Source organism: Sapajus apella, unplaced genomic scaffold, assembly GCF_009761245.1.
Source record: "Sapajus apella isolate SASKATOON/1434 unplaced genomic scaffold, GSC_monkey_1.0 scaffold105, whole genome shotgun sequence".
Taxonomy (NCBI): domain Eukaryota; kingdom Metazoa; phylum Chordata; class Mammalia; order Primates; family Cebidae; genus Sapajus; species Sapajus apella.
In genome coordinates, this window is record NW_022437045.1 from 5,618,646 (window position 1) to 5,645,826 (window position 27,181).

General features: G+C 40.9%; 1 protein-coding gene across 3 annotated transcripts in view; it reads right to left on the minus strand.

The window, feature by feature from the left end:
* Positions 1 to 27,181, minus strand: part of CCDC170 (coiled-coil domain containing 170) — a 113,616-nt gene that overhangs the window by 26,979 nt on the left and 59,456 nt on the right. For all 3 annotated transcript variants that reach the window (XM_032258814.1, XM_032258815.1, XM_032258816.1), the window contains 3 exons: positions 20,358 to 20,675; positions 7,384 to 7,584; positions 615 to 788 (listed from right to left, as the gene is read on the minus strand). In XM_032258814.1, the coding sequence (XP_032114705.1) occupies positions 615 to 788; positions 7,384 to 7,584; positions 20,358 to 20,675 (693 nt within the window). The remainder of the gene's footprint in view (positions 1 to 614; positions 789 to 7,383; positions 7,585 to 20,357; positions 20,676 to 27,181) is intronic.

A 27,181-nucleotide genomic window follows, 5' to 3' on the forward strand; every position in this document is an offset into this window, starting at 1 on the left:
CCCATAGTAAAGTCTACATTTGCAAGCCTCCCTTGCAGCTAGGTTTGGCCACCAAAACATATTCTGGCCGTGAGATATAAACAAAATTTCATGTAGCAAATTCTGAGTGCCTTTTTCAAAAGATGCCTCTTGCTTGTTCTTTTGCAGCCCTCTTTCTCACTCCTTTCTTCTATTCTACCTTGAACACAGATATAATGGTTCCAGGCACGATTTGGAACCATGAGAATAAGAATCACCCTAGGAATGGGAAGTGAACCAGCTGAAATGATCTGGTTTCTCGAAGACTTTACAGAGGAGAGTTGCCACACCAGCCCCGATCTTCCCGTCTCCAGGAATTTGTGTGATGGAAAAACAAAAACAAAACACTTCTACTTGCTTAAGTCACTGTCATTGTGGGTCCCAATTACACACAGTGAAACACAACCTTGACTTTAGGTGACAGATACACTTACCAACTCTTCAGGCTTAAAGTTGAGCCTCCAATTCTAGATACATATTTTTATAAGATGCTTTCTAGCTACACTGGTAAATATGGTGGTTGTACATTATTTTTCAGTATTTGGGTTTTTCAGAAATTTATTCTGTCAATACTAGCAAGTTTCAATATCCCCTACCTTTCTCTGCAAATTGTGGGCAATGGTCTTGTTCTCGATCACTGCATTGCTCTCAAGACGAATCAGCTGCTCTGTTCGAGCTAAAACCACATCCAGCCGCATGTCAAAGCCAAGTTCAGCAGCCATCTGGTCCAACTTCATTTTCTCCAAAAGCTGATCCAGAAATTTAAGATACTAAACCCAAGAACAAAAACGAAAATGGAACATGAAAGTCAAAGTTAATGGGTGATCTCACAGAATCTCCTCCTCTTTCTTCCAGGCTTACAGGTAATCAGGTAATTCTCTTTTTTTTTTTTTTTATTGCATTTTAGGTTTTGGGGTACATGTGAAGAACATGCAAAATTGTTGCATAGGAACACACGTGGCAGTGTGATTTGCTGCCTTCCTCCCCATCACCTACATCTGGCATTTCTCCCCTTGCTATCTCTCCCCAGCTTCCCACCCCGCACCGTCCCTCCCCTATTTCCCCCCAACTGACCCCAGTGTGTAGTGCTCCCCTCCTGTGTCCATAATTCTCTTTTGCAGAGACAATGTAGAATGCAGAGAGAATGGGGTGGAGCATATATTCCAGAACCACCTGGCCAGTTCCCTGCCTACCCCTTGTCTGAATGCTCTTGATTCTCTTGGTCCGTGATGTTGATGTTCAATCAAATATTATACACTTTCCTTAACCATGACAAATGACACATTTGGCTGTTTGATTACATTCTCATGTCTCTGCTTTGGCTACTTGCTGCTGCAACCGTACCCCTCCCAGGCTAATCCAGCCCTGGGATCCACCCATTGACACGGTTTGGCTGTGTCCGCACTCAAATCTCATCCTGAATTGTAGCTCCCATAATTCCCACGTTATGGGAGGGACCAGGTGGAAGCTAATTGAATCATAGGGGAAGTTTCCCCCATACTGTTCTCATGGTAGTGAACACCTCTCACAACATCTCATGGTTTTATAAAGGGAAGCCCATTTCACTTGGTTTTCATTCTTTCTTTGCCTGCCACGATGTAAGACATCCCTTACTCTTCCACCGTGATTGTGAAGCCTCCCCAGCCATGTGGAACTGTGACTCCATTAAACCTGTTTTTCTTTATAAATTACTCAGTCTCAGGTATGTCTTTTTTCTTTTTTCTTTTTTTTTTTTTTTTAGACAGAGTCTCCCTCTGTTGCCCAGGCTGCAGTGCAGTGGCACTATCTCAGCTCACTGCAGCCTCCACCTCCCGGATTCCAGCAATTCTCCTGCTTCAGCCTCCCAGGTAGCTGGGATTACAGGCACTCACCACCACGCCTGGCTAATTTTTTTGGATTTTTAGTAGAGACAGGGTTTCGCCATGTTGTCCAGGCTGGTCTCGAACTTCTGACCTCAGGTGATCCGCCCGCCTTTGCCTCCCAAAGTGCTAGGATACAGTCATGAGCCATGTATCCAGCCTACGTCTTTATCTGCAGTGTAAAAATGGATGAATACACCCATCCATGCACCTTTCTTGGGAATTTTTCCCACCTAACTGGGCCCTGGCCTCAAAGGCAGACACTGGCAGCTTAGTAACCACTTGACTTTCTTAGGCTCTACAGAGCACTCCAAACTCAAAATTTTGAACATTTTTGGGGTCTTTTTTATTAAGATGTTTTAGAAAATGTCTTTAAAATTGTTTAATGCATCCAAATTAAATGAATACCTCCGAAAATAGAGCTGTATGAAGGAAGTCAAGATTCATATGTTAGCAGTCTAAAGTTACAAAGCTATTTAAAGGTTTTTCCCTACTTGATTTTTGTGGTTTATCTGGCAAGCCCACACATAGGATAATGCTTACTAAGTGCTTGCTGGATGAATAAATCAATCAATAAGCTTTCTATATACTAATTTCATGATTTGGGTTTTATCTTTGATATTGTCTTCTGATTGCGATAACTTATCCATCTGGCATTTTCAGGCAATTAAATGTTTCAGTAGGTACAGTTTCCTGCCAACTGAAGCACACCAGCTTAAAGCCAAGAATTAGCTATGTTTTAATCATCAGGATGAAATTATTTATAAGTATATATTTTCCAATTTTGGCAAATAGCATACATATGAATACAATTTTACCTCTTCTTTAAAAGTCACAGTCATTGCAAATATCACTTATTGTATTGTGTTACAATACCATCAACTGCTTTTGTCTCTGCATCCTCAGGTTATCACTTTTTAATGCTGTATCGTCTATCTGGAATTTTTATTTTTTAATCTGTGTCTATGAAAGTAATGTAACTGCTATTGCTTATATTTTACGTAAAATAGATAACTACCTTTTACATGACAATATGAAAGCCTCTTTTTTTTCTGTTTCTACATATGACCCATCCATTTAGTAATCCAGTACTACAACAGGTGAAAGGCATTAAGACAAGACCAAGCTGAGACCCCATCGAGAAAGTTTCTATTTCAAGGATCTTGGCTATACTTCTGAAGATTAAGGTTACTAGAAACTTTTAACTTCATAGAAATGAAGGATTACTGCATATATTGTTGATTTTAATCACAGTTCAGCATAAATAAGAAACTGCATTCTACTCTTTGTGTCTGCCTAGATTACCTTCATTTACCATTTAAACTCTGTGAAGCTTTGCTTTTCAATTTACATACTATCTGTCCTTCCCAGAACATGCATCTCATACACAGTTAGCAACAGAAAATTCACCATGGACAGAATAAGCTTACATAATTTGCTTTCATAATTGATAGTTATTTAGGCATAATCCCAATTAAAATTAATGATTCATCTATAGTGAGGTAAGGGAAGAAATACCAATCCACCTGAAATTCTTGCCTTGGATATATTTCTTCTATAATTCAAATAATATTTATTGACTCTCTAAGCCCTGGAGAAATGCAGGAAAAAATAATTTCTTCTGGCCTCAAGAAGCTTGGAATATTTGGGGAAGAAAAAATTTAAAACAATCCAGTAAGGCTAAAAAGTACCCTGAGAGAGGCATGCACGTGTTGCTTGGGGAGCCTAAGGAAAGATAAGTAAGTGTCTTAGGGAAGACTGCCAGAGGAAGCAGTATTTGAGCTGGATCTTGAAGAGATTGTTGTTACCAGGTGAAGGAGGTGAGGAGAACATTCTCTCAGTGAGAATAGCTGTGGGCATATGGGAGGCAGCCGGAGGAAGGCAGAGGAGTGTTGCTACCAATTTGCATGTGATGTCTTTAGGCTCACAGTCACTTACCGCGGACCCCACTAGGGTCCTGCCACTCCCAGAAGGCTTCTGAGTTTGCCCCTGCTGGCAGGAGAAATTGCAGGAGAGAGGGAAGATGGAGAGGCCAACTCGCCAGCTCTCAGAATGTGATGCCATGGAAAAAGAAGAAAGCTGTATCTGATCCTGGAGGCCACAGAGAGCCACTGACCAGTTTTAAGATAAAGAAAGATTAAGTTTAGGCACATGTTTCATTAAGACCTCCCTGGCAGCAATGGAGAGAGTAAGAACATGCCGGGAGCTCAGCTAGAAGCTTCTTTCCCTAGTCCGTGTTAATGAACACAATTCTCAGAGCCAAAGTGCAGCTGCTGGATATAGAGATGGGAGGCACTGGACTTCTAATAAGGAGACAGGATTTACAGTGCTTGGGAATTGATGAAAAAGAGGGAAGCATTGAAGATGGCTTGGGCAAGTGGAGGCAGATTACCACCGTTACTGAAGCAGGAGAGAAACACACATCTGAGCAGATGTCATTTCAGTTTTGAATATATTTTGGTGTTCACGGACCATGCAGGTGAAGCTGTCCAGCAGGCAGTTAGGTGGCTACCAACTTATATTACTATACTCAGGTGCAATGTTTCTTTTTGTTTGGTTGTGGTTTTTTGTTTTTTTGTTTTATTTTTGAAGTTTTTTGCAGGGAGGGGCTTTGAGAGGGAGTCTCCGTCACCCAGACTGGAGTACAATGGTACGATCTCGGCTCACTGCCTATTGGGTTCAAGCAATCTCCTGCCCCAGCTTCCTGGGTAGCTGGGATTACAAGCACACACTATCACACCTGGCTAATTTTTGTATTTTAGTAGAGATGGGGTTTCGCCATGTTGGCCAGGCTGCTCTTGAACTCCTGACCTCAAATGATCCACCTGCCTCAGTTTCCCAAAGTGCTGGCCTATTTTTTCCCACCATGCCTGGCCTATTTTTGTTTTGTTTTAGTTTGGTTTGGTTTGGTTTTGAGACAGGGTCTCACGCTGTCACCAATGCTGAAGTTCAGTGGTGTGATCTCAGTTCACCGCAACCTCCACCTCCCAGGCTCAAGCTATCCTCCCATCTCAGCCTCCCAAGTAGCTGGGATCACAGGTGCGTGCCACCACAGCAGCTAATTTTTGTGTTTTTTTGTAGAGATTGGGTTTCGCCACGTTGGCCAGGCTGGTCTTGAACTCCAGAGCTCATGCAATCCACCTGCCTTGACCTCCCAAAGTGCTGGGATTACAGGCATGAGCCACCAAGCCCAGCCAACTCTTTCCCCTATTTCCCTTCACAAAACCACTACACGGTTCAGATCATTATTATCTTCTGAAGTGGACTAGTCTAAATATCCCCCGCTGGGCTCCCTACTTCCCCTCAGCTGTGTCCAGCCCTTTGAATGTGAGGATGTTTTTGCTTATCTGTGGTTGCAGATATCTCAAAAATTATGCATGGATTTTTCTTTTTTTTAGCTCATCCTCTGTCATTAGTGTCAGTGTCTTTTATGTGTGGCCCAAGACAATTCTTTCAATGTGGCCCAAAGAAGCCAAAAGATTGGACAGCCCTGCTACCCTCTAAGCCAGTCCTCCTTGAGCAAAATCTTTTACTCAAAAACCTTCTCTGGCTTCCCATTACCTATGCAATGAAGCTTGAGTCATTAGACTGACTTTTTTTTTTTTGAGATGGAGTCTTGCTCTGTCACCCAGGCTGGAGTGCAGTGGTGCCATCTCGGCTCACTGAAACCTCTGCCTTCTGGGTTCAAGTGATTCTCCTGCCTCAGCCTCCCGGGTAGCTGGGACTACAGGCATGTGCCACCACGCTCGGCTAATTTTTTGCATTTTATTAGAGACAGGGTTTCACCATGTTGGCCAGGATGGTCTCGATCTCCTGACCTCAAGATTCACCCACCTCAGCCTCCCAAAGTGCCGGGATTACAGGCATGAGCCACCGTGCCCAGCCCAGACTGACCCATTTCAATGCTGCCTACCTGCCTCCAGTGCCATCCCATGCCTTTGGTTTCACCAAGTATCATGTCCCAGGCTCCCTGCAGCTCATTCATTTCCTGAGCCATCTTCACACACCTCCATTTCTTCTTTGTTCCTGCTATTCTTTCTGCCTCCAATTCCTTCCCACCTCTCCTGCCTGACAAATTCCTACTCATTCTTCAATGTTCACCTCTTCTGTGAAGATAGCTCACTTCCCGTACAGAAAAAAAAAGTCATTGCTCCTTTTCCCAAGTTTCTGTCAAATTTTATACCTGCCTCCATCATGGCACTCATTGTACTATTGAGCCCCAATTTCCCTGTCTCATCCACTAGACTTGATTTTCCACAGACACCTTTGGCGCATCTTTGCATATTCAACCTCAATTCAGGCATGACGATTCCTCCGTGTTTTAAATACAGAAGAATGAAAAGGAATATGTTACTTGAGTGTAGATGTTTCAGCTTAAAAGTACTTTTCATGCCAAATGCTGCATTTCGAGGCTCTTGAGGCTATGTGCCACCCTTTCCCTTCCCATGAACCCTCCTAAGGACTCTTCCAGTCCACTCTTACTCCCCATCCTGTCCAGAAAAACCTTTCTTTGATCCTGTTTTTCACAGCTGCTGCCTCATGCCTCTCTTCTCTTTGGTCACCAGGCTTCACATTGGTCTACTTGGAGGTCACTCCCCATTCCCTCTCTAGTCTCCCCTCAGCCCAAAGCAAACTGGCTTCAGCTCTCCACCACTCTACCAAAACTGCCTCTCAAAGATCACTGACAATCTCCCCACATTCGAATCCTCAGTGCGAACCCCATCTCTTCTCATTTCACTCTCCTCTCCCACTGGGTTATTGGCGCCACGGTTTCTGAGACTCTCCATGCCACAATCTCAGCTTCACAGGGACATCACACTATCTTTCTAAAATACTGCAATGCTCACACTTACCACACTTCATATTCTACAGAGTAAAGAATATTCCATCTTCATAATCTAAGCCATTCCAGTCTTCTCTCGTCACAGATCCACCAAGAATAGCATGTTCCAGCCATACAGGATTCACCATTTAGCATTCTCTGAATATACTATGCACTTGCAAGATTTCATGCCTTTGTTCAAACCGTTTCCCCTACGGGATCTGTCTCTTCTCGCCACTATAATCCTACTTATCTTTCAAAGATAAACTTAATTATCTCCTCTCCCATAAAATCTTCCCTTTATCTAGAAGTTCCTATAGCACTTTATTAATTCAATATATATAACACTTATAATCTTATAATATGGCAAAGTATCTGAATATCTGTCTCCCCTATTGAATTGTGAGCTCTATATGATCAGGAACTGTGTATTATTCCTATTTTAGCTTGCCAAACCTTTAGGGCCTCATATATGATAGGCATTCAATAAATACTTGTTGAGCTTAATTAAATTAATTTGAATCAAGGAAGCTCCAAACAATAGGAAGAGACCCATTCTTCCTTGAAATTGACTCACGGTCCAGGACTTAACCAAACTAAGTACTGTAAAATTCAGAATATTTTCAGGTAAATATTATACGACACCAGACGCTTCCACTCATGGACATGTCCCCAGGTCATTACTTTTTGTTTCTCAAAATTCAAGTTGTCTCGCAAAACATCTCCAGAAACGAGCTCTGCCTCCAGGTGTGTCAGCTGACCCTGAAGAGTCTCCAACTTAGTTTCTGCTTTCTGCGCCCTCTGGAGAGCTTTCTGGTGAAACCCAGACTCCTTTCCCAACTGTTCAACAAGCTCAGATATTTGAGCTTCAAGCTGGGAGACCATCTGGAAACAAAGAAACAGATCAAGAATAAGCCTTGTTTTAGATGCAAGGAAGTATTCACATCTACTGCTCTGCCTAAGCAGCATAACTCTGTGATACCAACCTTTAGATTATCTTTAAAAATCCCATTTAAAATATGTAATTGATAGCTGTATTTGACTCTGTTTGAAATAATCTACATTCATTATTGAATAAAATTTTTGATTGGTATTTTTAATTTTTATATAATTCTTTTAACAGGTTAAACAATAAAAATTTATGGATAACACTGACTTACCCCAAAACTATTGTTAAGAGTTTCAAAGTTTAGTAGGAAAATGAATTAAGACAAAAAGTACTGTAAAAAAAAATCTACAAAGAGTCATGCCCCAGAAAAACTCTTCCACCATTTTGAGTTGACTTAAGACTGGACAGTGAGTTAATCTTGGTAGGTAACGCTGAGGCATTATGGTGAATTCATGTATAGACATATCCTTTTTGAAACTTTTTTCAACTTTCTATCGAAGATTAGTTGCCTATGCCCTAAATTCCAGGGATACTGACTGTACACTATATAGTTACAGAGTAATATCATTTTTGCCTTGGAGTGGTCAAAATCTCTTTAATATGGTGACTCTAAATAGAGTCAGTGTCATGGTACAAGAGGGCAGGGGGATCTGAGTACTGTCCCGTGTTAAAGTCCCTCCAGGCTCTCCACAACCCACCTGATTTCCCCAGTGGTCCCATTGTTCCCAGGAGTTCCTCTTTTTGTTCTGCTCATCCCCTTAAACCAAGAGTGCAAGTTTACCAAAGACCTCAGGGACACTCTCAGAAAACTCAAACTGATTTTACTAAATCCAGTTTCATAAAATGTTGAATTCAATAAAACCACCAAGTCTAGGGTGATACATTTGTTTTCTTTCCATGGTTTATTTTGGAAGAGAATGGGAAAACATAGTATTTACATAAGAGTACAGTACCATTCTCACAGAAATGGAAACATCCTGACTGTTTCAGATTTTTGCCGTCTAAATTTTTAAAAAGAAAACAATTTCTGTTTGCCTATCTATAAACATCCATGCTTAAACACTTAATCTGTCTTCAAACTTTTTGAAAGGCAATTATATGGGAGAACAAAAGTATTTGTTCTGAGTTATCCTCAGAGCCTACATTGAGAACCAATAGGTATAAATCAGAGAAGAAATTCCATCTTTAGGAAAGGAAAATGTCTTCCCCAGTTCCTATAATTATAAAGTAAAAGATGCCCCCAAAAATTTCCTTTAACCACAAAAAATATAAACAAGCAAAAAATAATCCCCCAAGATCCCACCACCCAGAGGCACAAACTATTATTTTTAGATCATTTGTTTTTATGTATTGTTAAAATATAGTTGAAATATTATACATGCAGTTTCATTTCTTTATTTTTACCTAATTGTATTTTAAGCACCTTCCCATGCCACTCGAAATTCTTAATTAACATTTTAACTACTGATTTAAGAACTCATCATGAGAATGCTTCATAATTCACTTACGCATTCCTTTATAAGAAAAAAAAAATCATCCCTGTGAGGTCTGAGAAAAAAAATTTAAAATAATAAATAATAGAAATAAAGAAGAAAGGGAAAACTTGATAATGATTAGAGCTGTCTAAAGACAGTGTCCAGTAGGGAGTGGATTCCCAGTCACTGAAGATGGCCGGAAATTGGCTAACTACAGGCACATCTCACTTTATTGCACTTTGTTTTATTGCTCTTCACAGATTTATGGCAACCCTGCATTGAGCAAGTCCATCAGCGTCATTTTTCCAACAGCACATGCTCACTTTGTGTCCCTGTGTTACATTTTGGCAATTCCAGCAAGATTCAAACATTTTAATTACTATGATATCTGTTATGGTGATCTGTGACCAGAGATCTTTGATGTTACTATTGCAGTGTTTGGGGTGCCACAAACCACTCCCAAATAAGACAGTGAACATAAATGATAAATGTGTGTGTTCTGACTTTTCCACCAACTGGCTGACCCCACCTTTCCCTTCCTCTCCTTGGGCCTCCCTATTTCCTGAGACACAACAATATTCACATTAAGCCAGTTAATAAACTTGCAATGGCCTTTAAGTTTTCAAGTGAAATGAAGAGTCAGGCCAGTGCGGTGGCTCACACCTGTAATCCTAGCACTTTGGGAGGCCAAAGTGGGTAAATCACCTGAGTTCAGGAGTTATGAGGCCAGCCTGGCCAACATGGTGAAACTTCGTCTCTACTAAAAATATAAAAAGTAGCTGGACGTGGTGGTGCATGCCTGTAGTCCCAGCTACTCAGGAGGCTGAGGCAGGAGAATCACTTGAACCTGGGAGGCAGAGGTTGCAGTGAGCCAAGATTGCACCACTGCAACAGAGCAAGACTCCGTCTCAAAAAAAAGAAAGGAAGAGTCACACTTCTCTCATTTTAACTCAAAAGCTAGAAATGACTAAGCTTAGTAAGAAAGGCACATGGAAATTTGAGATAGGCCAAAAATTGGGCCTCTTACTCCAAACAATTAGCCAAGTTGGGAATAGAAGGAAGCATTCTTGAAGGAAATTAAAAGTGCTACTCCAGGCCGAGCGCAGTGGCTCACGCCTGTAATTCCAGCACTTTGGGAGGCCAAGGTGGGTGGATCACCTGAGGTCTGGAGTTCAAGACCAGCCTGACCAACATAATGAAACCCTGTCTCTGCTTAAAATACAAAAATTAGGTGGGTGTGGTGGCGGGTGCCTGTAATCCCAGCTTCTCAGGAGGCTGAGACAGGAGAATTGCTTGAACTGCAGAGGCAGAGGTTGCAGTGAGCTGATATTGCACTATTGCATTCCAGCCTGGGCAACAGAGCAAGACTCTGTCAAAAAAAAAAAAAGAAAAAAGGAATGCTACTCCAGTAAACACACTGATATAGTTTGGATATGTGTTCCCTCTAAATTGCATGTTGAAATTTGATCCTCACTGTTTGAGGTGGGCCTAGTGGGAGATGCTTGGGTCATGGGAGCAGATCCTTCATGAATGACTTGGTGTCATTCTTGCAGAATCGAGTGACTGTTCACTCTTAGTTCCCATGAGATCTGGTTGTTGAAAGGAGCCTGACACCTCCTCCTCTCTCTTTCTTTCTCTCTCTCTAGCCATGTGATTTCTGCTCCCCTTCCTCTTCTGCCATGAGTGAAAGCCTCTTGCAGTTCATTTCCAGAAGTAGATGGCACTGTGCTTCTTGTATAGCCTGCAGAACTGTGAGCCAAATAAACCTCTTTTCTTTATAAATTACTCAGCCGCAGGTATTCTTTTATGGCAACACAAATGGACTAAGACACACACAAATGATAAGAAAAAAAAAAACAGCCTTATTGCTGATATGGAAAAAGTTTTAGTGGCCTGAATAGACATCAAACCAGTCATAACATTCCCTTAAGCCAAAGCCTAATCCAGAGCAAGGCCCTAACTCTCCTTAAATCTAGGAAGCCTAAGAGAGGTGAGGAAGCTGCAGAAGAAAAGTTTGAAACTAGTAGAGGTTGATTCATGAGACTTAAGGAAAGAAGCCATCTCCATAACATAAAAATACAAGATAGGGCCGGGCGCGGTGGCTCAAGCCTGTAATCCCAGCACTTTGGGAGGCCGAGGCGGGTGGATCACGAGGTCAAGAGATTGAGACCATCCTGGTCAACACGGTGAAACCCCATCTCTACTAAAAATACAGAAAATTAGCTGGGCATGGTGGCGCGTGCCTGTAATCCCAGCTACTCAGGAGGCTGAGGCAGGAGAATTGCCTGAACCCAGGAGGCGGAGGTTGCGGTGAGCCGAGATCGTGCCATTGCACTCCAGCCTGGGTAACAAGAGCGAAACTCCGTCCCAAAAAAAAAAAAAAAAAAATACAAGATAAATCAGTAAGTGCTGATGTGGAAGCTGAGGCAAGTTATCTACAGATCTAGCTAAGATCACTGATGAAGATGGCAGCACCAAACAACAGACTTTCAGTGTAGACAAAACAGCCTTCCATTGGAAGAAGATGCCATCTAGGACTTTCAAAGCTAAAGAGGAGAAGTCAATGCCTGCCTTCAAAGCTTCGAAGGACAAGCTGACTCTCTTGTTAGAGGCAAATGCAGCTGGTGATTTGAAGTTGAGGCCAGTGCTCATTTACCATTCTGAAGACCCTAGGCCCCTTTAGAAATATGCTAAATGTATTCTGACAGTGCTCTAGAAATGAAACAGCAAAGCCTGGATGATGGCACAACTGTTCACAGCATGGTTTACTGAATATTTCAAGCCTGCAGTTGAGACCTGTGGCTCAGAAAAAGATTCCTTCAAAATATTACTGCTCATTGACAACGTACCTGGTCACCTAAGAACTCTGATGAAGACGTACAAGGAGGTGAATGTTGCTTTCACATCTACTAACACAGCATTCATTCTGCAGCTGATGAATCAAGAAGTCATTTTGACTTTAAAGTCTTATTATTTAAGAAATACATTTCATAAGGCTACAGCTGCCATCGAGAGTGATTCCTCTGATGTATCTGGGCAAAGCAAATTTAAAACCTCTGGAAAGGATTCACTATTCTTGATACCATTAAGGACATTCATAACTCATGAGAAGAGGTAAAAATATCAACATCATAGGAATCATCTCATTGATGATGACTCTGAAGGGTTCAGGAATTCAATGGAGGAAGTAACTGGAGATGTGGTGAAAATAGCAAGAGAACTAGAATTAGAAGTGGAACCTAAAGATATGACTGAACTGTTGCAATCTCATGATCAAACTTGAATGGATGAAGAGTTGCTTCTCATGGATGAGCAAAGAAAATGTTTCTTGAGATAGAATTTACTCCTAGTGAAGATGCTGTGAACATTGTTAAAATGGCAATAAGTGTTTAGAACATTACATAAACTTAGTTGATAGAGGAGCAGCATGGTTTGAGAGGATTGACCTCAATTTTGAAAGAAGCTCTGCCTTTAGTAAAATGCTATCAAATAGCATCACATACTACAGAGAAATTTTTTGAGAAAAAAAGAGTCAATCGATGTTGTCAACTTCATTGTTGCCTTGTTTTAAGAAATTGCTACAGCCACCCCAACCTTCAGCAACCACCACTCTGATCAGCAGTAACCATCAACGTTGCAGCAAAACCCTCCACCAGCAAAAAGATTATGACTTGCTGAAGGCTCAGATGATCGTTGGCATTTCTATGTTGCTTTTTAGGTATACGGTTATTGCACACTTAATAGACTAGCATATAGTATAAGCATAACTTTTATAAACACTGAGAAACAATAAAAAACTGTGTGACTCACTTTATTGTGAAATTTGCTTTATTGCAATGGTCTCTGAGTTATGTTTATATCAATTCAGAATGTCGCAATGCAGATTGAAGCGCTACTTGAAGAAGGTTAGACTACATGAGCTCTGAATGCTCCAATCCTGTACTTTTATGGCTCTCAAGTTTCCAGACCTATAATTCAATTAACTCTACACTTCTGTGTATGTGCTTGAAATTAGATATTTGTTGATAAGCTATTCAGAGCCACATCCAAGGAATTATATTTCCAAGAAAATTTTTAGTGTCATTCCAGAGAAATGAGAAACCTCATTTTATATTTTCTACCTGTTCTGATTACCAATAATAAAAATATCTACTGATACATCCATAGTGATATTAGTAAGTATATCTTACTAATATAGCAGATAAATCTGATCTTTTTTTTTAATCGCTCATGCCAGTGCATAAATCTGATCTTAATGCAAGAGAAACGGTGTTGATCTTGGCATAGCAAACAATGTAATCTACAGAAAACTGGCCACAAGATGCTGCCTCCCAAGGGACTGATTCGCTTGTTAGAAGTATAGCAGGTCAGGAGATGTGGTTTCACATTGGACTGAAAGCAGGAAGTGAGTATTTCTACCCAAAGACCCTTCAACATCTCCTATACCACAAATGGCACAGCGGAGAGAACGAAACCAAGAGAAAATTGATTCAATAAACTTCAAGTGGAGAGAGGGAGAACTGTGTGATCACTTAGCCATGGTCAGCACACCAGTGACCTTACTAGAAAAAAGCAAGCCTTCTGTAGAAATCAATCAGTGTGGTCTCCATTCTGAAACTGACGCCCTGAGTAACTGCAGTAAGTTAGCCTAAGGGAGTGACACTGACCCTGAAGGAAGACGCAAGCATCTGACGTACACCAGAGTGTGGGACAGGGTCTTTGGAGTCAGATAGCCCTGGTTTCAAGTTCCCTTGCACCACTTACCAGCATGTTAACTGAAGCAAGTAATTAACCTCTCTGAAACTCGTAGACTTTGCTGTGATGACTCAATGAGCTGATTTAGAAAATTTGAGCAGCCTAGTATTTCACACTGTATTGAAATTCAACACATTGTGTCCATTTCTGTCATCAGGGTTACTGCTCCAGTGTATGGGTTCTGTCACTCCTATGCTCTCACCATGAGGAGCTAAAGAACACTTCAGGAATTGTCCTATGTCATGTTTCTCAAACTATTTTCAGCATAGTCTTTCTCTCAACCAGAAGTCTTTCTGAGAAGAACAAATAATGAACAAATGTGTTGGAATCAAAGGCAGGAAGATCCCTCTTGCATCGTCACTCTATCTGGACCCAAGGGTGCTCTACAGAACCTTGAGACTCAGCAAAGTATGACTTTAAAACCATAATACATGGTTGGCTGAAATGTGTAGGGGATACCTGCCATGCCATGATTCTGATGTCCAGAGAGAAGAAGAGAGCCCTCCTGTACTCTGTCACATCAAAGAATTTGGCTTCAGAAGCTTATTTAGATAAATTTAGATAAATTAATTAATAAGTTAATTCAAATAAATTAACATTCCAATCTGACTGGTTCTTGGGGACATCAAATGCCAGTGCCTGAGTGAACACGTGTGCTCCACCAAAACTATAAACTTGTGTTGTTTTTCACACCAAAAAGTCTAAACAATAAATAAGTCTTTCTTTTCTGTCTTTTCTTTTTTTGGGGGGCGGGGGATCATTTCTTAACATATACCTGATATTCTACAGGACAAAATGCACCAGATATTCCAACACTGGAGGTGGGCAGTGGGGGCTGAGGGGGGACTTAAGAATACATAATTTTAAACAAGAAAAGGCACTAAAAGCACAATATAGTTAAAGAATAAGCTCCATGGTTTTTAGAAGTACAGTCATAATGCCCTAAAAGAGTTAATTCACTACCCAGGGACAACTATGTGTTGATTTCACCAGAGAGACATTTTTGTCCTAAAATTAAACCAAATAGAAGCAAAAAAAGTTCTACCCTGAAGAAAGAGCCACGTGGGTCACTTAAAGTCCGGTGCCTTTTAGGCATAAACTCTTTTCCAATTGTTCAAGCTGTAATTTTCACTTGGGAAATATGAAAGTTACCAGGTACCAGAGGAGTTGGGGAGAGATAGCATGGGGAGAAACGCCAGATATAGGTGAAGGGGAGGGAGGCAGCAAATCACGCTGCTATGTGTGTACCTATGCAACAATCCTGCATGTTCTTCACATGTACCCCAAAGCCTAAAATGCAATTTAAAAAAAAAGTTACCAGGTACTAGAAAGTGTCGACTGAATCCTCCTTCCCTTCTGTCGACATGTGTGGCTAGCACTGTTGACTGGCTAAACCTACCCCTCCTCTATTCACCTCAGCTTTTGTTTTGAGTTAAATTAGGTCCCCCCAAACAAAGATATTCTGAAGCCCCCCATTACCTCAGAATGCAACCTTCTTTGGAAATCGGGTCTTTACAGTGGCGATAAAGTTAAAATGAGGTTCTTATGGCGGACCCTAGTCCAATATGACCGGGGTCCTTATAAAAGGGTAAATCTAGACACAAAGACAAACATGCATAGAGGAAGGCAATGTGAAGACGCAGGAAGAACACTATCCCCGCAACAAAGAACGCCCAAGGCCAGCAGAAGCTGGGAATGAGGCGTGGACAGAGTCCCCCTCGCTGTGCTCAGAAGAAGACAGCCTGGCCAGTGCCTTGATCCCAGACTTCTCATCTCCAGAACTGTGAGGCTAGAACTTTCTGTTTTAAGCCACACAGTTGCAGTATTTTGTCATGGCAGCCCCAGGAAACTCCTATAACTGGAGAGGCTGGAAAAGCTGGAAACTCTATCTGTTCACTCTCTCAGATGCCCTTGTAGCCAGGAGCAACCATGCAACATAATTTTGGACAATGAAATGTCCCAAATGGAAGTGTGCTGCTGCTTCCAGGGAGATGCTCACTTTAGTAGGTGGCAGAATAAGAATAGAGCAGGAGACTGGGCACGGTGGTTCACACCTATAATCCCAGCACTTTGGGAGGCCAAGGTGGGCAAATCAACTGAGGTCAGGAGTTTGAGACCAGCCTGACCAACGGGGAAAAAACCCCTGTCTACTAAAAATACAAAATTACCCGGGCCTGGTGGCACAAATAATGACCAAATGAGTTTGACTCAAAGGCAAGAAGGTGCCTTTGCTACTTGGGAGACTGAGGCAGGAGAATCACTTGAACCCGGGAGGCGGAGGTTGCGGTGAGCCAAGATCACGCCATTGCACCCCAGCCTGGGCAACAAAAGTGAAACTCCATCGCAAAAAAAAAAAAAAACAACCAGAGCAGGAGAATGATAGCATCTCAGGTTCTTTACAGCCCAGTCCAGATAAAGGCTTGTGAACTTGTATTAATCTTTCTTTAATTTGGGAAAAGATGTAGAAATTGTCATGGTCAATTTCTATACCTAATCAAGTATCATTCAGATGATTAGGCGGTTAGGAAACGAGAGAGAGAGAGAGAGAGAGAGAGAGAGAGAGAGAGAGAGAGAGAGGAAGAAAGAAAGGAGGGAGGGAAGGAAGGAAGGAAGGGAGGGAAGGAAGGAGGAAGGGAGGGAGGGAGGGAAGGGAAGAGAAGGAAAAGAAAGAAAGAAAAGGAAAGGAAGGAAGAAAGAAAGAAGGGAGGGAGGGAGGCAGGGAGGGAAAGAAAGAAAGGAAGATGGAAAGAAAGAAAGGGAAAGAAAGAAAAGAAAGAAAGAAAGAAAGAAAGAAAGAAAGAAAGAAAGAAAGAAAGAAAGAAAGAAAGAAAGAAAGAAAGAAAGAAAGAAAGAAAGAAAGAAAAAGAGAGAAAAAGAAAGGGAAAGAAAGAAGAAGGAAGGAAGGGAGGGAGGAAGGAAGGAAGGGAAAAACAACAAAATTGCCTCGAAATTCTGAAGTAAAATCTGAAAATGTTGTAACTTTCTGTCATTGTGCAAGAAGTCATTATTTCATAAACATCTGCTATGGTGTCCTGAAATTCCAAGGCTGAGTAACATCTAAATACTTATTTAGAATTCGTGGGAACCTGGCAGTAGAACATTCCTCTAAGACAGCGGTTTTCAACTGGGGGCAACCTTGACCCCCCAGGGGACATTTGGCAGTGTCTAGAGACATCTGTGGTCGTCACAAACTGGGAAGGGGAGTGCTATGAGTGGGTAGAGGCCAGGGACGCCGCTCCAAATCCCGCAATGCACAGGACAGGCCCCCACAGCAGAAGATTATCCTGTCCAAAATGCCAATAGTTCTGAGGCTGAAAATCCTCGCTCTATAGAGTAAGGTTCTAAAAAGAAGATGAAACCTTGCCAGAAGCAGAAATTGCAAGGAACAAGTAGAAATGACGTGATGTCAAAGTGTGGGTGGTGTCCTGAATTCTATGGAGAATTGCAAACACAGGAGAGGAGAAATGGATGGCACAGGGGTAAACAAGACAAGCAACACTGGGGAAGCAGGAGCCAGCCTGGAGTGGAGAATGTGCCAAGCCAAGCCTGAACCCACCACAGAGCCTTCACATCGGTATTACTCAGCCACTGACTGTGTGCGTAGCCATGGCAGCTGGCAGGGACACACAGCCTCCTCAACAAACAGATTCATCAATTTGTAAAGCTCCCATTCTTTAGAGACATTTCTAAGACAATATACGAAATCCATTTTCTCCTGATTTTACTTGAAGATGAGTCACACAAGACACCGGCTATATGCTTGATTTCAGGCTTTTAAATAGGGAGAGCAGCTATTGAAAAAAATTACAGGGTAGGAAAGGCAGACAAAGGCACTAAAAAGACTGAATCATTTAATTTTTATGGGGAGTGGGAGAAAGCATACCCAGCTTAACCAATTTACATCATTTGGCTTTAGAAAATAAACATATACATCATGCTGGTAATTGGGTGCCTTGCTTCACATGCAGGAATTAAAATAGTTTTAGAAAAATACTTGAAAATATAGAAGGAGAAAGCAATAAAATGAAATGGCAAAAACAAAACAAAAAATAATTAGCTATTGAAGTACAGATGTTCCTCGGCTAATGGTGAGGTTGTATTCCAATAAATACATTGTAAGTTGAAAGTTTCTTAAGTCAGAAATGCATTTAATATACCTAACCCACCCAACATCACAGCTTCACCTACCCTACCTTAAAAGTGCTCAGAACACTTATTAGCCTATATTGCGGCAACATCATCTAACACAAAGCCTATTCTATAATAAAGTATTGAAAATCTCATGTAATTGGTTGAATACTTTACTGAAAGTGAAAAACAGGATGGTTGCTTGGGTACTCAAAGTATAGTTTCCACTGGATGTGTATCACTTTCACACCATTGACAAGTTGAAAAAAAAAATTAATTCAATTCTCAGGAGCTGGAAATCATCTGTATACTATTAGCATTTAAGGTAAATGACTTAATGAAGATTATTTCCAAACCTATAAATAATTTTCTTTCTCAATCAACTACCTCTATGTAAACTGAGTGACAGGAAAAACTAAGTTACTTGCAGAGACCTCTACACATTAGGATGGAGGACAGCCAATGAGCACTCAACATTTTATCTCCACAAAGAGAAAGAAAATGCACTTGGCTGAAGGGGCCGCTAGAGTTGCTGCTAGAGCATGTGTGAATTTCGGAGAGTTTTTAAAGGGAATTTACTGTCGCTAAAAGAAATTGACAAATGCAACCCTGAACTTTGAGTTAGTGATTATTCTGAGTATTTCAGTAACACTAAAAGAAGGCAAAGCACATGTTCTCCTTTCAAGTGAGCGTGACATCAATAGAAGAAATAGTTCATAATGGAATTATACACGGACTTTGGAGATCATTTACTTTAAAGCCTCATTAACTAGGACTTCTATAATTTGGGTTTGATGATAAATTAACCAAAGTCTGGGTTGAAATGGACTCTGCTAGGTAAAGCTTTATAGAAAAAGAGAATTCTTGATAGTACAAACAAGATGACAGAGTTAAGCAAACATCAATCATATATGTGAATAAAACCATTTTTCTCCATTTCTTAGATAGGTCCCCAAAAAGGCTGTTCTGAGCACCAACACATTTTGAAAAAGAGGAGAGAAGGTGGAAGAAGGAGAGGCAACAGCAGCAATAGTTAATATTTACTGTTGTGACTTGCCAGGCAATGAGTTAAGATCTTGATAACAATTTTTTTCTTTCAGTACATACACTAAACAATAATCTGATCAGGCAGATACTGTTACAGGTCTGGGAAACTTTATCTGTAATTCCAAAATCCAGGATTTTTCATAACTCATTTACTGACAAAGCTTGGCCTGACCTGACCCAGCTGGGCAGCAAATCCTGACCCAAAATGACAAGAGGCTATTTATGGTTTTCATTCATCCCACTTAGAGCTGCTCACGGGCTTTGCTGCAGACCTGTGACTGTGATTGACAGGAGGGAACTTCAGATACCACTGTGGAAGGCTGCACTCTGCATTACCTTTCTAAGCTCTGAAAAATTCTGAATTCAAAAACACACTGGGCCCCAAGACTTTCAGATAAGGGGTTGTGGACCTTGTACTAGCCCCTTTCTGCAGGTAAGGAAACAAAAGAGACCATAATCTCAAGAACCTGCCAGCGCTCACACGGCCTGTGAGTGAATGTACAGCAGAGACGGGATTCAGCGCCAGGCAGGTCCAACTCCGGAATCTGCATCCTAGTTAGATGTTGCTTGAGGGACTCCCATGCCTTTCTAAGTACTATTGAAACAGAAAGTAATACAACCATATTTAAATGGTACCTTTTTTTTTTAGAGTCAAGGTTTGCTTTGTTGCCCAGCCTGGAGTGCAGAGGCACAATCATAGCTCATTGCAGTTTTGAACTCATGGGCTCAAGAAATTCTCCCACTTCAGCCTTCCAAGTAGTTAGGACTTAATTTTTATTTTTAGTAGAGAGAGGGACCGTGCTATGTTGCTCAGGCTGGTCTCGAATGCCTGGCCTCAAGTGACTATCTTGGCCTTCAAATGGACTGGGGTTACAGGCCTAGACCACCCCTGGCCTTAAATGATGCTCTTAGCTAATTGAGATAAGTCACTGATATGGTTTGGCTGTGTCCCCACCCAAATCTTATCTTGAATTGTAGCTCCCATAATTCCCACATGTCATGGGAGGGACCTGGTGGGAGGCAATTGAATTATGGGGGTCAGTTTTTCTCATGCTATTCTTGTGATAGAGAATAACTCTCAGGAGATCTGATGGTTTTACAAATGGCAGTTCCCCTGCACACCCCCTCTCTTGCCTGCCACCATGTATGATGTGCCTTTGCTCCTCCTTTGCCTTCTGCCATGATTGTGAATCCTCCCCAGCCATGTGGAACTGTGAATAAACCTCTTCTTCTCTATAAATGACCCAATCTCAGGTATTTCTTATAGCAGTGTGAGAACAGACTAATACAGTCACTTACTGAGCATGCTAAGTGAATGAGTTTACTGTTCTTAAGATGTCTGTAAACAGTCATGACCCACTCACCCTGTCCCTGCTTTCTTCCTGGCTGCCCATTTCTCGAATCTTCTCCAAAATGGTGTCCTCAGTGGACCCAGTTGTGCTCAATCTGCCCCTAAGGAGGGCTGCGATTTTCTCCCTAAATGAGGAGTTCTGGCTTTGTGAGGCTGTGACTGCATCCAGACTGGCCTTCAAACTCTTCTCCAACTCAGAAGAGCTTTTCTTCAGGAGCCTCAGCTCCTCCTTTGAGGCATCCCAGACCCGCTGGCCAACAAGCAGCCTTTCTTGGAAGAGCTTAATTTCCCTCTCAAGGGCTTCTTTTGCTTCTATAGCACTGACCAGGTCCTAAAATGATTATAGAAAATGAAGACAATAACATCAGTAGTCAACAGGGTACACCCGCATTTGCTATAACAAATTTATTGACTTTGCCTGCTAATGACTGCAAGGAGTTGGGTTAACTACTCGTTCCATTTTTAACTTCAAGTTCCCTATAGCCTCCTCATAAAGTTATTAAATCCCAGTGGTATGTCAGGAAAATTTAAGTGTCTTAAAAACAGAGAAGGGGGCCAGGCGCAGCGGCTCACGCCTGTAATCCTAGCATTTTGGGAGGCCAAGGCGAGTGGATCACCTGAGGTCAGGAGTTAGAGAACAGCCTGGTCAACATGGTGAAACCCCGTCTCTACTAAAAAAAAATACAAAAATTAGCTGGGCATAGTGGCGCTCGCCTGTAGTCCCAGCTACTCGGGAACCTGAAACAGGAGAATCACTTGAACCCGGGAGGTGGCAGTTGCACTTAGCTGAGATCATGCCACTGCACTCCAGCCTGGGCAGCAGAGTGAGACTCCATCTAAAAAAAACACACAGAGAAGGGATATAAAATCTGGGTTAGAAAAAAGAAGGAAACTTTGACACATAAGCCTTTTCTGTGTGGAACTCTGGAAAGAGTTAATAAAAACAAATCACTGGATAACATATTAGTAGATTCAGTCCAAATGTAGAATATGTTTGTAGAACTATCGTTTTCAAGCATGGTGTATACGGAAATTGATTTTTAATGAACAGTAAGCTCTCAGAGTCCTAGCTAGCTACTAACAATTATTTAAATAAAGATGCCCCCTTAATACTAGTTTAAATGACAAAGGAATATTCTCATAAAAACATCATTGCATAAAGATATTCATTGACTTCCAACATTCAACATTACATATTACATATCCCCTTGCCTCATAAAGACAAAATTAATGCAGGAAGAACCTGAAGAAAGGAAGCAGAAACAACTAGCCATTTGGTAGGGAAAGTATCATACTTAGAAGAATAATCTTAAAGAATATAATGTGGGCTGGGCACAGTGGCTCACACCTATAATCCCAGCTCTTTGGGAGGTCGAGGCAAAAGATTGCTTGAGCCCAGGGCTTGGAGACGAGCCTGGGCAACGTGGTGAAACCCCCATCTTCCATAAAATAATTAGCCATGCATGGTAGCACGTGCCTATAGTCCCAGCCACCTGGGAGACTGAGGTAGGAGGATTGCTTGAGCCCAGGAATTCTAGGCTACAGTGAGCAGTATTTGTATTAATGCACTCCAACCTTGGTGACACAGCATGACCTTGTCTCAAAACAACAACAAAAGAACATAACATGTGAGATTAGGTTCAGAAAAATAATGAAGGATATAAAGAAGATTACCTGTGCACTGAATTCTATTTACCACAATCTAGAATGGCCCACAGAGGCACCAAAGGATCATCTTTAAAATTGATTTTTTAAAATTATTTGTTAACTTCAACTTCCAAAATACATGAATTCACATTAAGAAAGATTAAGCAGCGTGTTAACCAGCATTGCTATAGTATTGCTGCCTAGTTAACTGGTAAAAAAAAAAAAGGTTATTAAAAATAGTATGTTAGAGGTAAAAAGCACTAAAAAGAAACACAATAGCTTTAAATAACAGACTCTACATCTAAATGAGCTGATAACATTTCAGGCTGCCAGTTAAAATGCAATCATCTCTTTTGCATTAGAACTGGGCTTTAAAAGAAATTCCTCTCCATTAACAGCTTGGAAACAGGAAAAAGGATAGCCTGAAACACTAGTTCCTATTTTTTATAGAAAACATAACATCTTTTTTTTATCATCATTATGGTGACTTTTTTAAAATCAAGGAAGTCTCAGGCAACAATCTGAAAAAAAGTCACGGAGTAGATAGGTAGTTAGAGAAGCCTGCCCTTTTCAGAGATGTAATAACTCAACTAACGATGGAATCTATTTTGTAAAATGCCTTTTGCTTTTCAAGGTCTTGGCTTCCCCTTTGCATTGCTAAACTTGTCGTCACCGTAGAGAAGCCCCGCTGCTGCTGCTGATCAAACGATGGTCCTTAAAGCAGAGTCGAGGACACTTTATCACAAATTCAATATTTTAGCAGTTTACAGATTGCTCTTCAGATCATAATACAATCGCTTCTCACTTGCTCAATTAGAGTAATTTTATAGTATCAGTACTGGTGATAATAAATTGGGTGCATATTTTACTTGGAAACTACAGTCGTTCCTTGGTATCCATGGGGAACTGGTTCCAGGACCCCGGAGGATATCAAAGCCTGAGGATGCTCACGTCTCTCTCCCATATAAAGTGGAATAATATTTTCATATGAGCTACACGCATTCTTCTGTATACTTTAAATCATCGCTAGATTACTTTCAATACCAAATACACCTTAAGTGCTAGGTAAATAACTGTTATCATGTGTTGTTTTTCTTTGTATTATTTTTATTTTTTTTAATTTGTATTGGATTTTTTCCAAATATTTTTGACCCAAAGTTGGTTGAATCCACAGATGTGGAACTTGTGGATGCAGAGGGACTACTGCACAGTCTGACGTGTGGTTAGAGAATTGAGGTCCTAAATTCAATAATGTCAGGATGAAAATTCATCCTAATCCCTTTAGAATTCTAAAACCATACATATCTTCACTTTTATATTGATAGACAACCCGTGATGCAAAAGGGGGAAGTTTCCATGGCCATTAAAGTGATACTGTTAACCAATTATTGACTAAAGACCTCAAAATACACAAAAATTATCTCAGATGCTTGTGACCTGTGGCGTTACTGTCAATTTGGAGTAAACAAATCAACTGGCAGCTAACACCAGCAAAATTAAAATATTTCAACTATGAGGAATTTTTCTACCCCAATATCACACTATTATTTCACTGACTTCGAGAAAAGGGCCAAAACAATCGTCTCTAACAAATCCAGAGTACGTTTTCTTTTTAAACCTAGGCATCAACACTTACGTCTAGTGAAAATCACAAAATTAGCTTGTGTTCATAGAATACAGTCGTGTCTATGAGCAGGTTGGGTTTCTCTTTTCTAGACACATTCAGGAAAAACTAAGCTGTTTCTTGTATAAAATGCAGGACTCAAGAGCCAGAGTGACAAGGCCTTGAGGATGGCTGCTCTCTTAGTGCTCTGATTAAGTGCTGCAGGATTCAAGGGCACGGGGCTGATCTTCTGGAAATAGATGTTCTCAGACTGCAAATGCAATTACCTGTGCAGCTATCAGGAGAAAGCCACCAGAGTGGAGTCTGGTTGCATGGCTACCTCAAGGATACACCGAAGCAAGCGGTGTAAAATAATGTGACGCCAGTACCCCTGGCCACGACCTGGGAATTAGTGTCAGATCAGACTGACATACAGATCGAGAAACAAGTAGCTTCCTGCCAGCAAAAGCAAGACTGACCTCCACAGAGGAAATCGCAGAGGGCAAGGGCCTATAGACTATGATGGGGATCACTTTAAAAAAATTTTTATAATTAACAAACCTTTTGGTTCAGTCTGACTGATGCAACAAATGTAAAATCCCTTCAAAATTACTTTTAACAAAAACTTTTATAAATAATATGATTATGGCATTCAGTTTAACTTCCCGTTTAAATGTGTGAGTCTGCATCAAGTAGTGAAATCATCCAAAGGTTTGTGCTTTAAGAACACAATTGATTCCTGTTCTGTTGCTATTTTATGGATTTAGATATACATGAGATCAAAATGCCACTCAAAAATACAATGACTGATTATCATCAGGACAGAGAACCCCTGGCTTGAGCTTAATTCCTTCAATTCTAGATCAATTTTATAAAATAAAAAGTCAATTGGATAATTCTACCTACCGCAGTTATGACTAACAAAAAAACTCAGAAATTCTCCCAAACACGCAGTGTGATACATTGCTGGTCGAAGTGTGAACAGGTATAATTTTGGTATATACATAACAAAACGTAACATGCACATATCTTTTGGCCCAGCAATTCCAGTACTGAGAATATTCCATAAGATAGGCTACTAAATATAGAAAATGAGGAATATGCAATTATCAATTATAATATAGCAAAAGACAAGGTACTACATGAATATTCATTGATACATAACTACTTAAACAAATATGAGACATCCATACTATAGAATATGATGTAGTCCTGAAAAGGAGTCAACCATTGTGGACAACAGTGTGGCGATTCCTGAAGAATCTAGAAATAGAAATTCCATTTGACCCAGCAATCCCATTACTGGGTATATATCCAAAGGATTATAAATCATTCTATTATAAAGACAAATGCAGTCTATGTTCATTGCAGCACTGTTTACAATAACAAAGACCTGGAACCAACCCAAATGCCCATCGATGATAGACTGGACAGGGAAAATGTGGCTCATATACACCACGCAATACTATGCAGCCATAAAAAACGATGAGTTTGTGTCCTTTGTAGGGATGTGGATGACTCTGGAAACCATCTTGAATCTGACACAAGAACAGAAAATCAAACACCGCATGTTCTCACTCATTGATGGGTGTTGAACAATGAGAACACATGAACACCGGGAGGGGAGCATCACACACTGGGGTCTGTTGCGGGGGACTAGGGGAGAAACAGCAGCGGGTGGGGAGGTTGGGGAGGGATAACACGGGGAGAAATGCCAGATGTAGGTGACGGGGGGATGGAGGCAGCAAACCGCATTGCCATGTATGTACCTGTGCAACAATCCTGCATGATCTGCACAGGTACCTCAGAACCTAAAGTACAATAGAAAAAAAAAAAAAAGAAAGAAAGAAAAGAATGGAAAGTTTTTTACAGACCAACGTGAAAGACTCTCCAAGATATAGTAAGGAAAGTAAGGTGTCTGGTAGTGCATCTATACAAATAATAATGGTACATACTATAGTACTATTTGTGCCGTTATGAAAAGAATATCTCCAGAAACATGCATAAGCAAATGCCAGTTCTCATCATCTCTAGAGAAGAGAACTATAGCCAGGGTTCAGAAATGAAAGAAAGATGTGATAGAATAGTGGCAACTATGAAAACACTGGGGAATTTCAGTCCGTTTAAAGTGTCTAGTCAACAGTGATATGAGCACAAATATACACACTGCACATACACACACACAGAAGGTAAAGTATTTAGAATGAGGGAGGTGATGCCCTGCTATATTTCCTTTGAATTACACCAAGCCTGAAGTTTGGCATTCAGTTCTGGGATTCAAACTTTAATACAGATTAAACACTCCTAGGACAGTGCTATTCAAATTTACAATCTGGTACCACTCCTGCACCTGCTGTTCCCAGTCCCAACAAGATCATTTCAACAACTGAGGGTAAGAGATTAGCAATTTCTATAGCAAGTTGACACTGATGCAACATCCAAACACCATGGACTCCATTTTTGAACAAAGTATGGACCCACTCAGGCTTTGTTAGGCTGATGTGGTAAGTGGCAAGTGGCAAGACTTGGGTATCTGTCGTACACTGAAGGAACATGTTAGAACTGTGATATTTTAAGGCCGGTTTGCCAACTATAATCTAAATAAGTATATAAAATCCAGAACCCATTTCTTTCATCAAACTTAAACATAACTATACCTTTACAAAATAAATTAATAGAACTATCAACAGATGAAGGATTGAAGATGGATTTTGAAAACACATTTGTTTCAGACAGGCATGGTGGCTCACATCTGTAATCCCAGCAGTTTGGGAGCCCAAGGTGGGTGCATTCACTTGAACTCAGGAGTTTGAGACCAACCTGGGCAACATGGTGAAATCCTATCAAAATTTTTTAATAAACAGGAAAAAAAAAAGAAAACTGAAAATACAGTTGTTTAATTTTGGGTACAAGGTACATATAAAGATATTGAGCTTGCTGAAATTGCTTTAAAATCTATTCTCAACAAACCTCTGTTGGATTTATTGCACAGGAAATTGTTTCTATGTTTTGCTTTTCAGATACTTACCATAGAAAACATTGTCATCAATCCAACCAAGATTACCTAAGTGAACCAGCAAGAAGCTAGCTCATTGTCACAAACTTTACATGCTAACATAAGCAGTATTCATTCAAAGTGTGTATGTAGAACTTTAATACAGGGAATTTTAGTCATAATAAAACTTATGGCTGAGCCCGGTGGCTCACACCTGTAAACCCAACACTTTGGGAGGCTGAGGCTGGCAGATCATGAGGTCAGGAGTTTGAGACCAGCCTGACCAAATGGTGAAACCCCGTCTCTACTAAAAATACAAAAATTACCTGGGCGTGGTGGTGGGTGCCAGTAATCCCAGCTACTCAGGAAGCTAAGGTGGCAGAATTGCTTGAACCCAGGAGGCAGAGTTTGCAGTGAGCCAAGATCGCACCACTGCACTCCAGCCTGGGTGGCAGAGCAAGACTCTGTCTCAAAAACAAAAACAAAAGTTATGACTAAAGAATAACAAAAGGAAGGCTTTGAGTATAATAGTGATATTAGTGATTCACTGTACTGATCTCCTACACACAAAGAAAAATGTGTAAAATTTGGG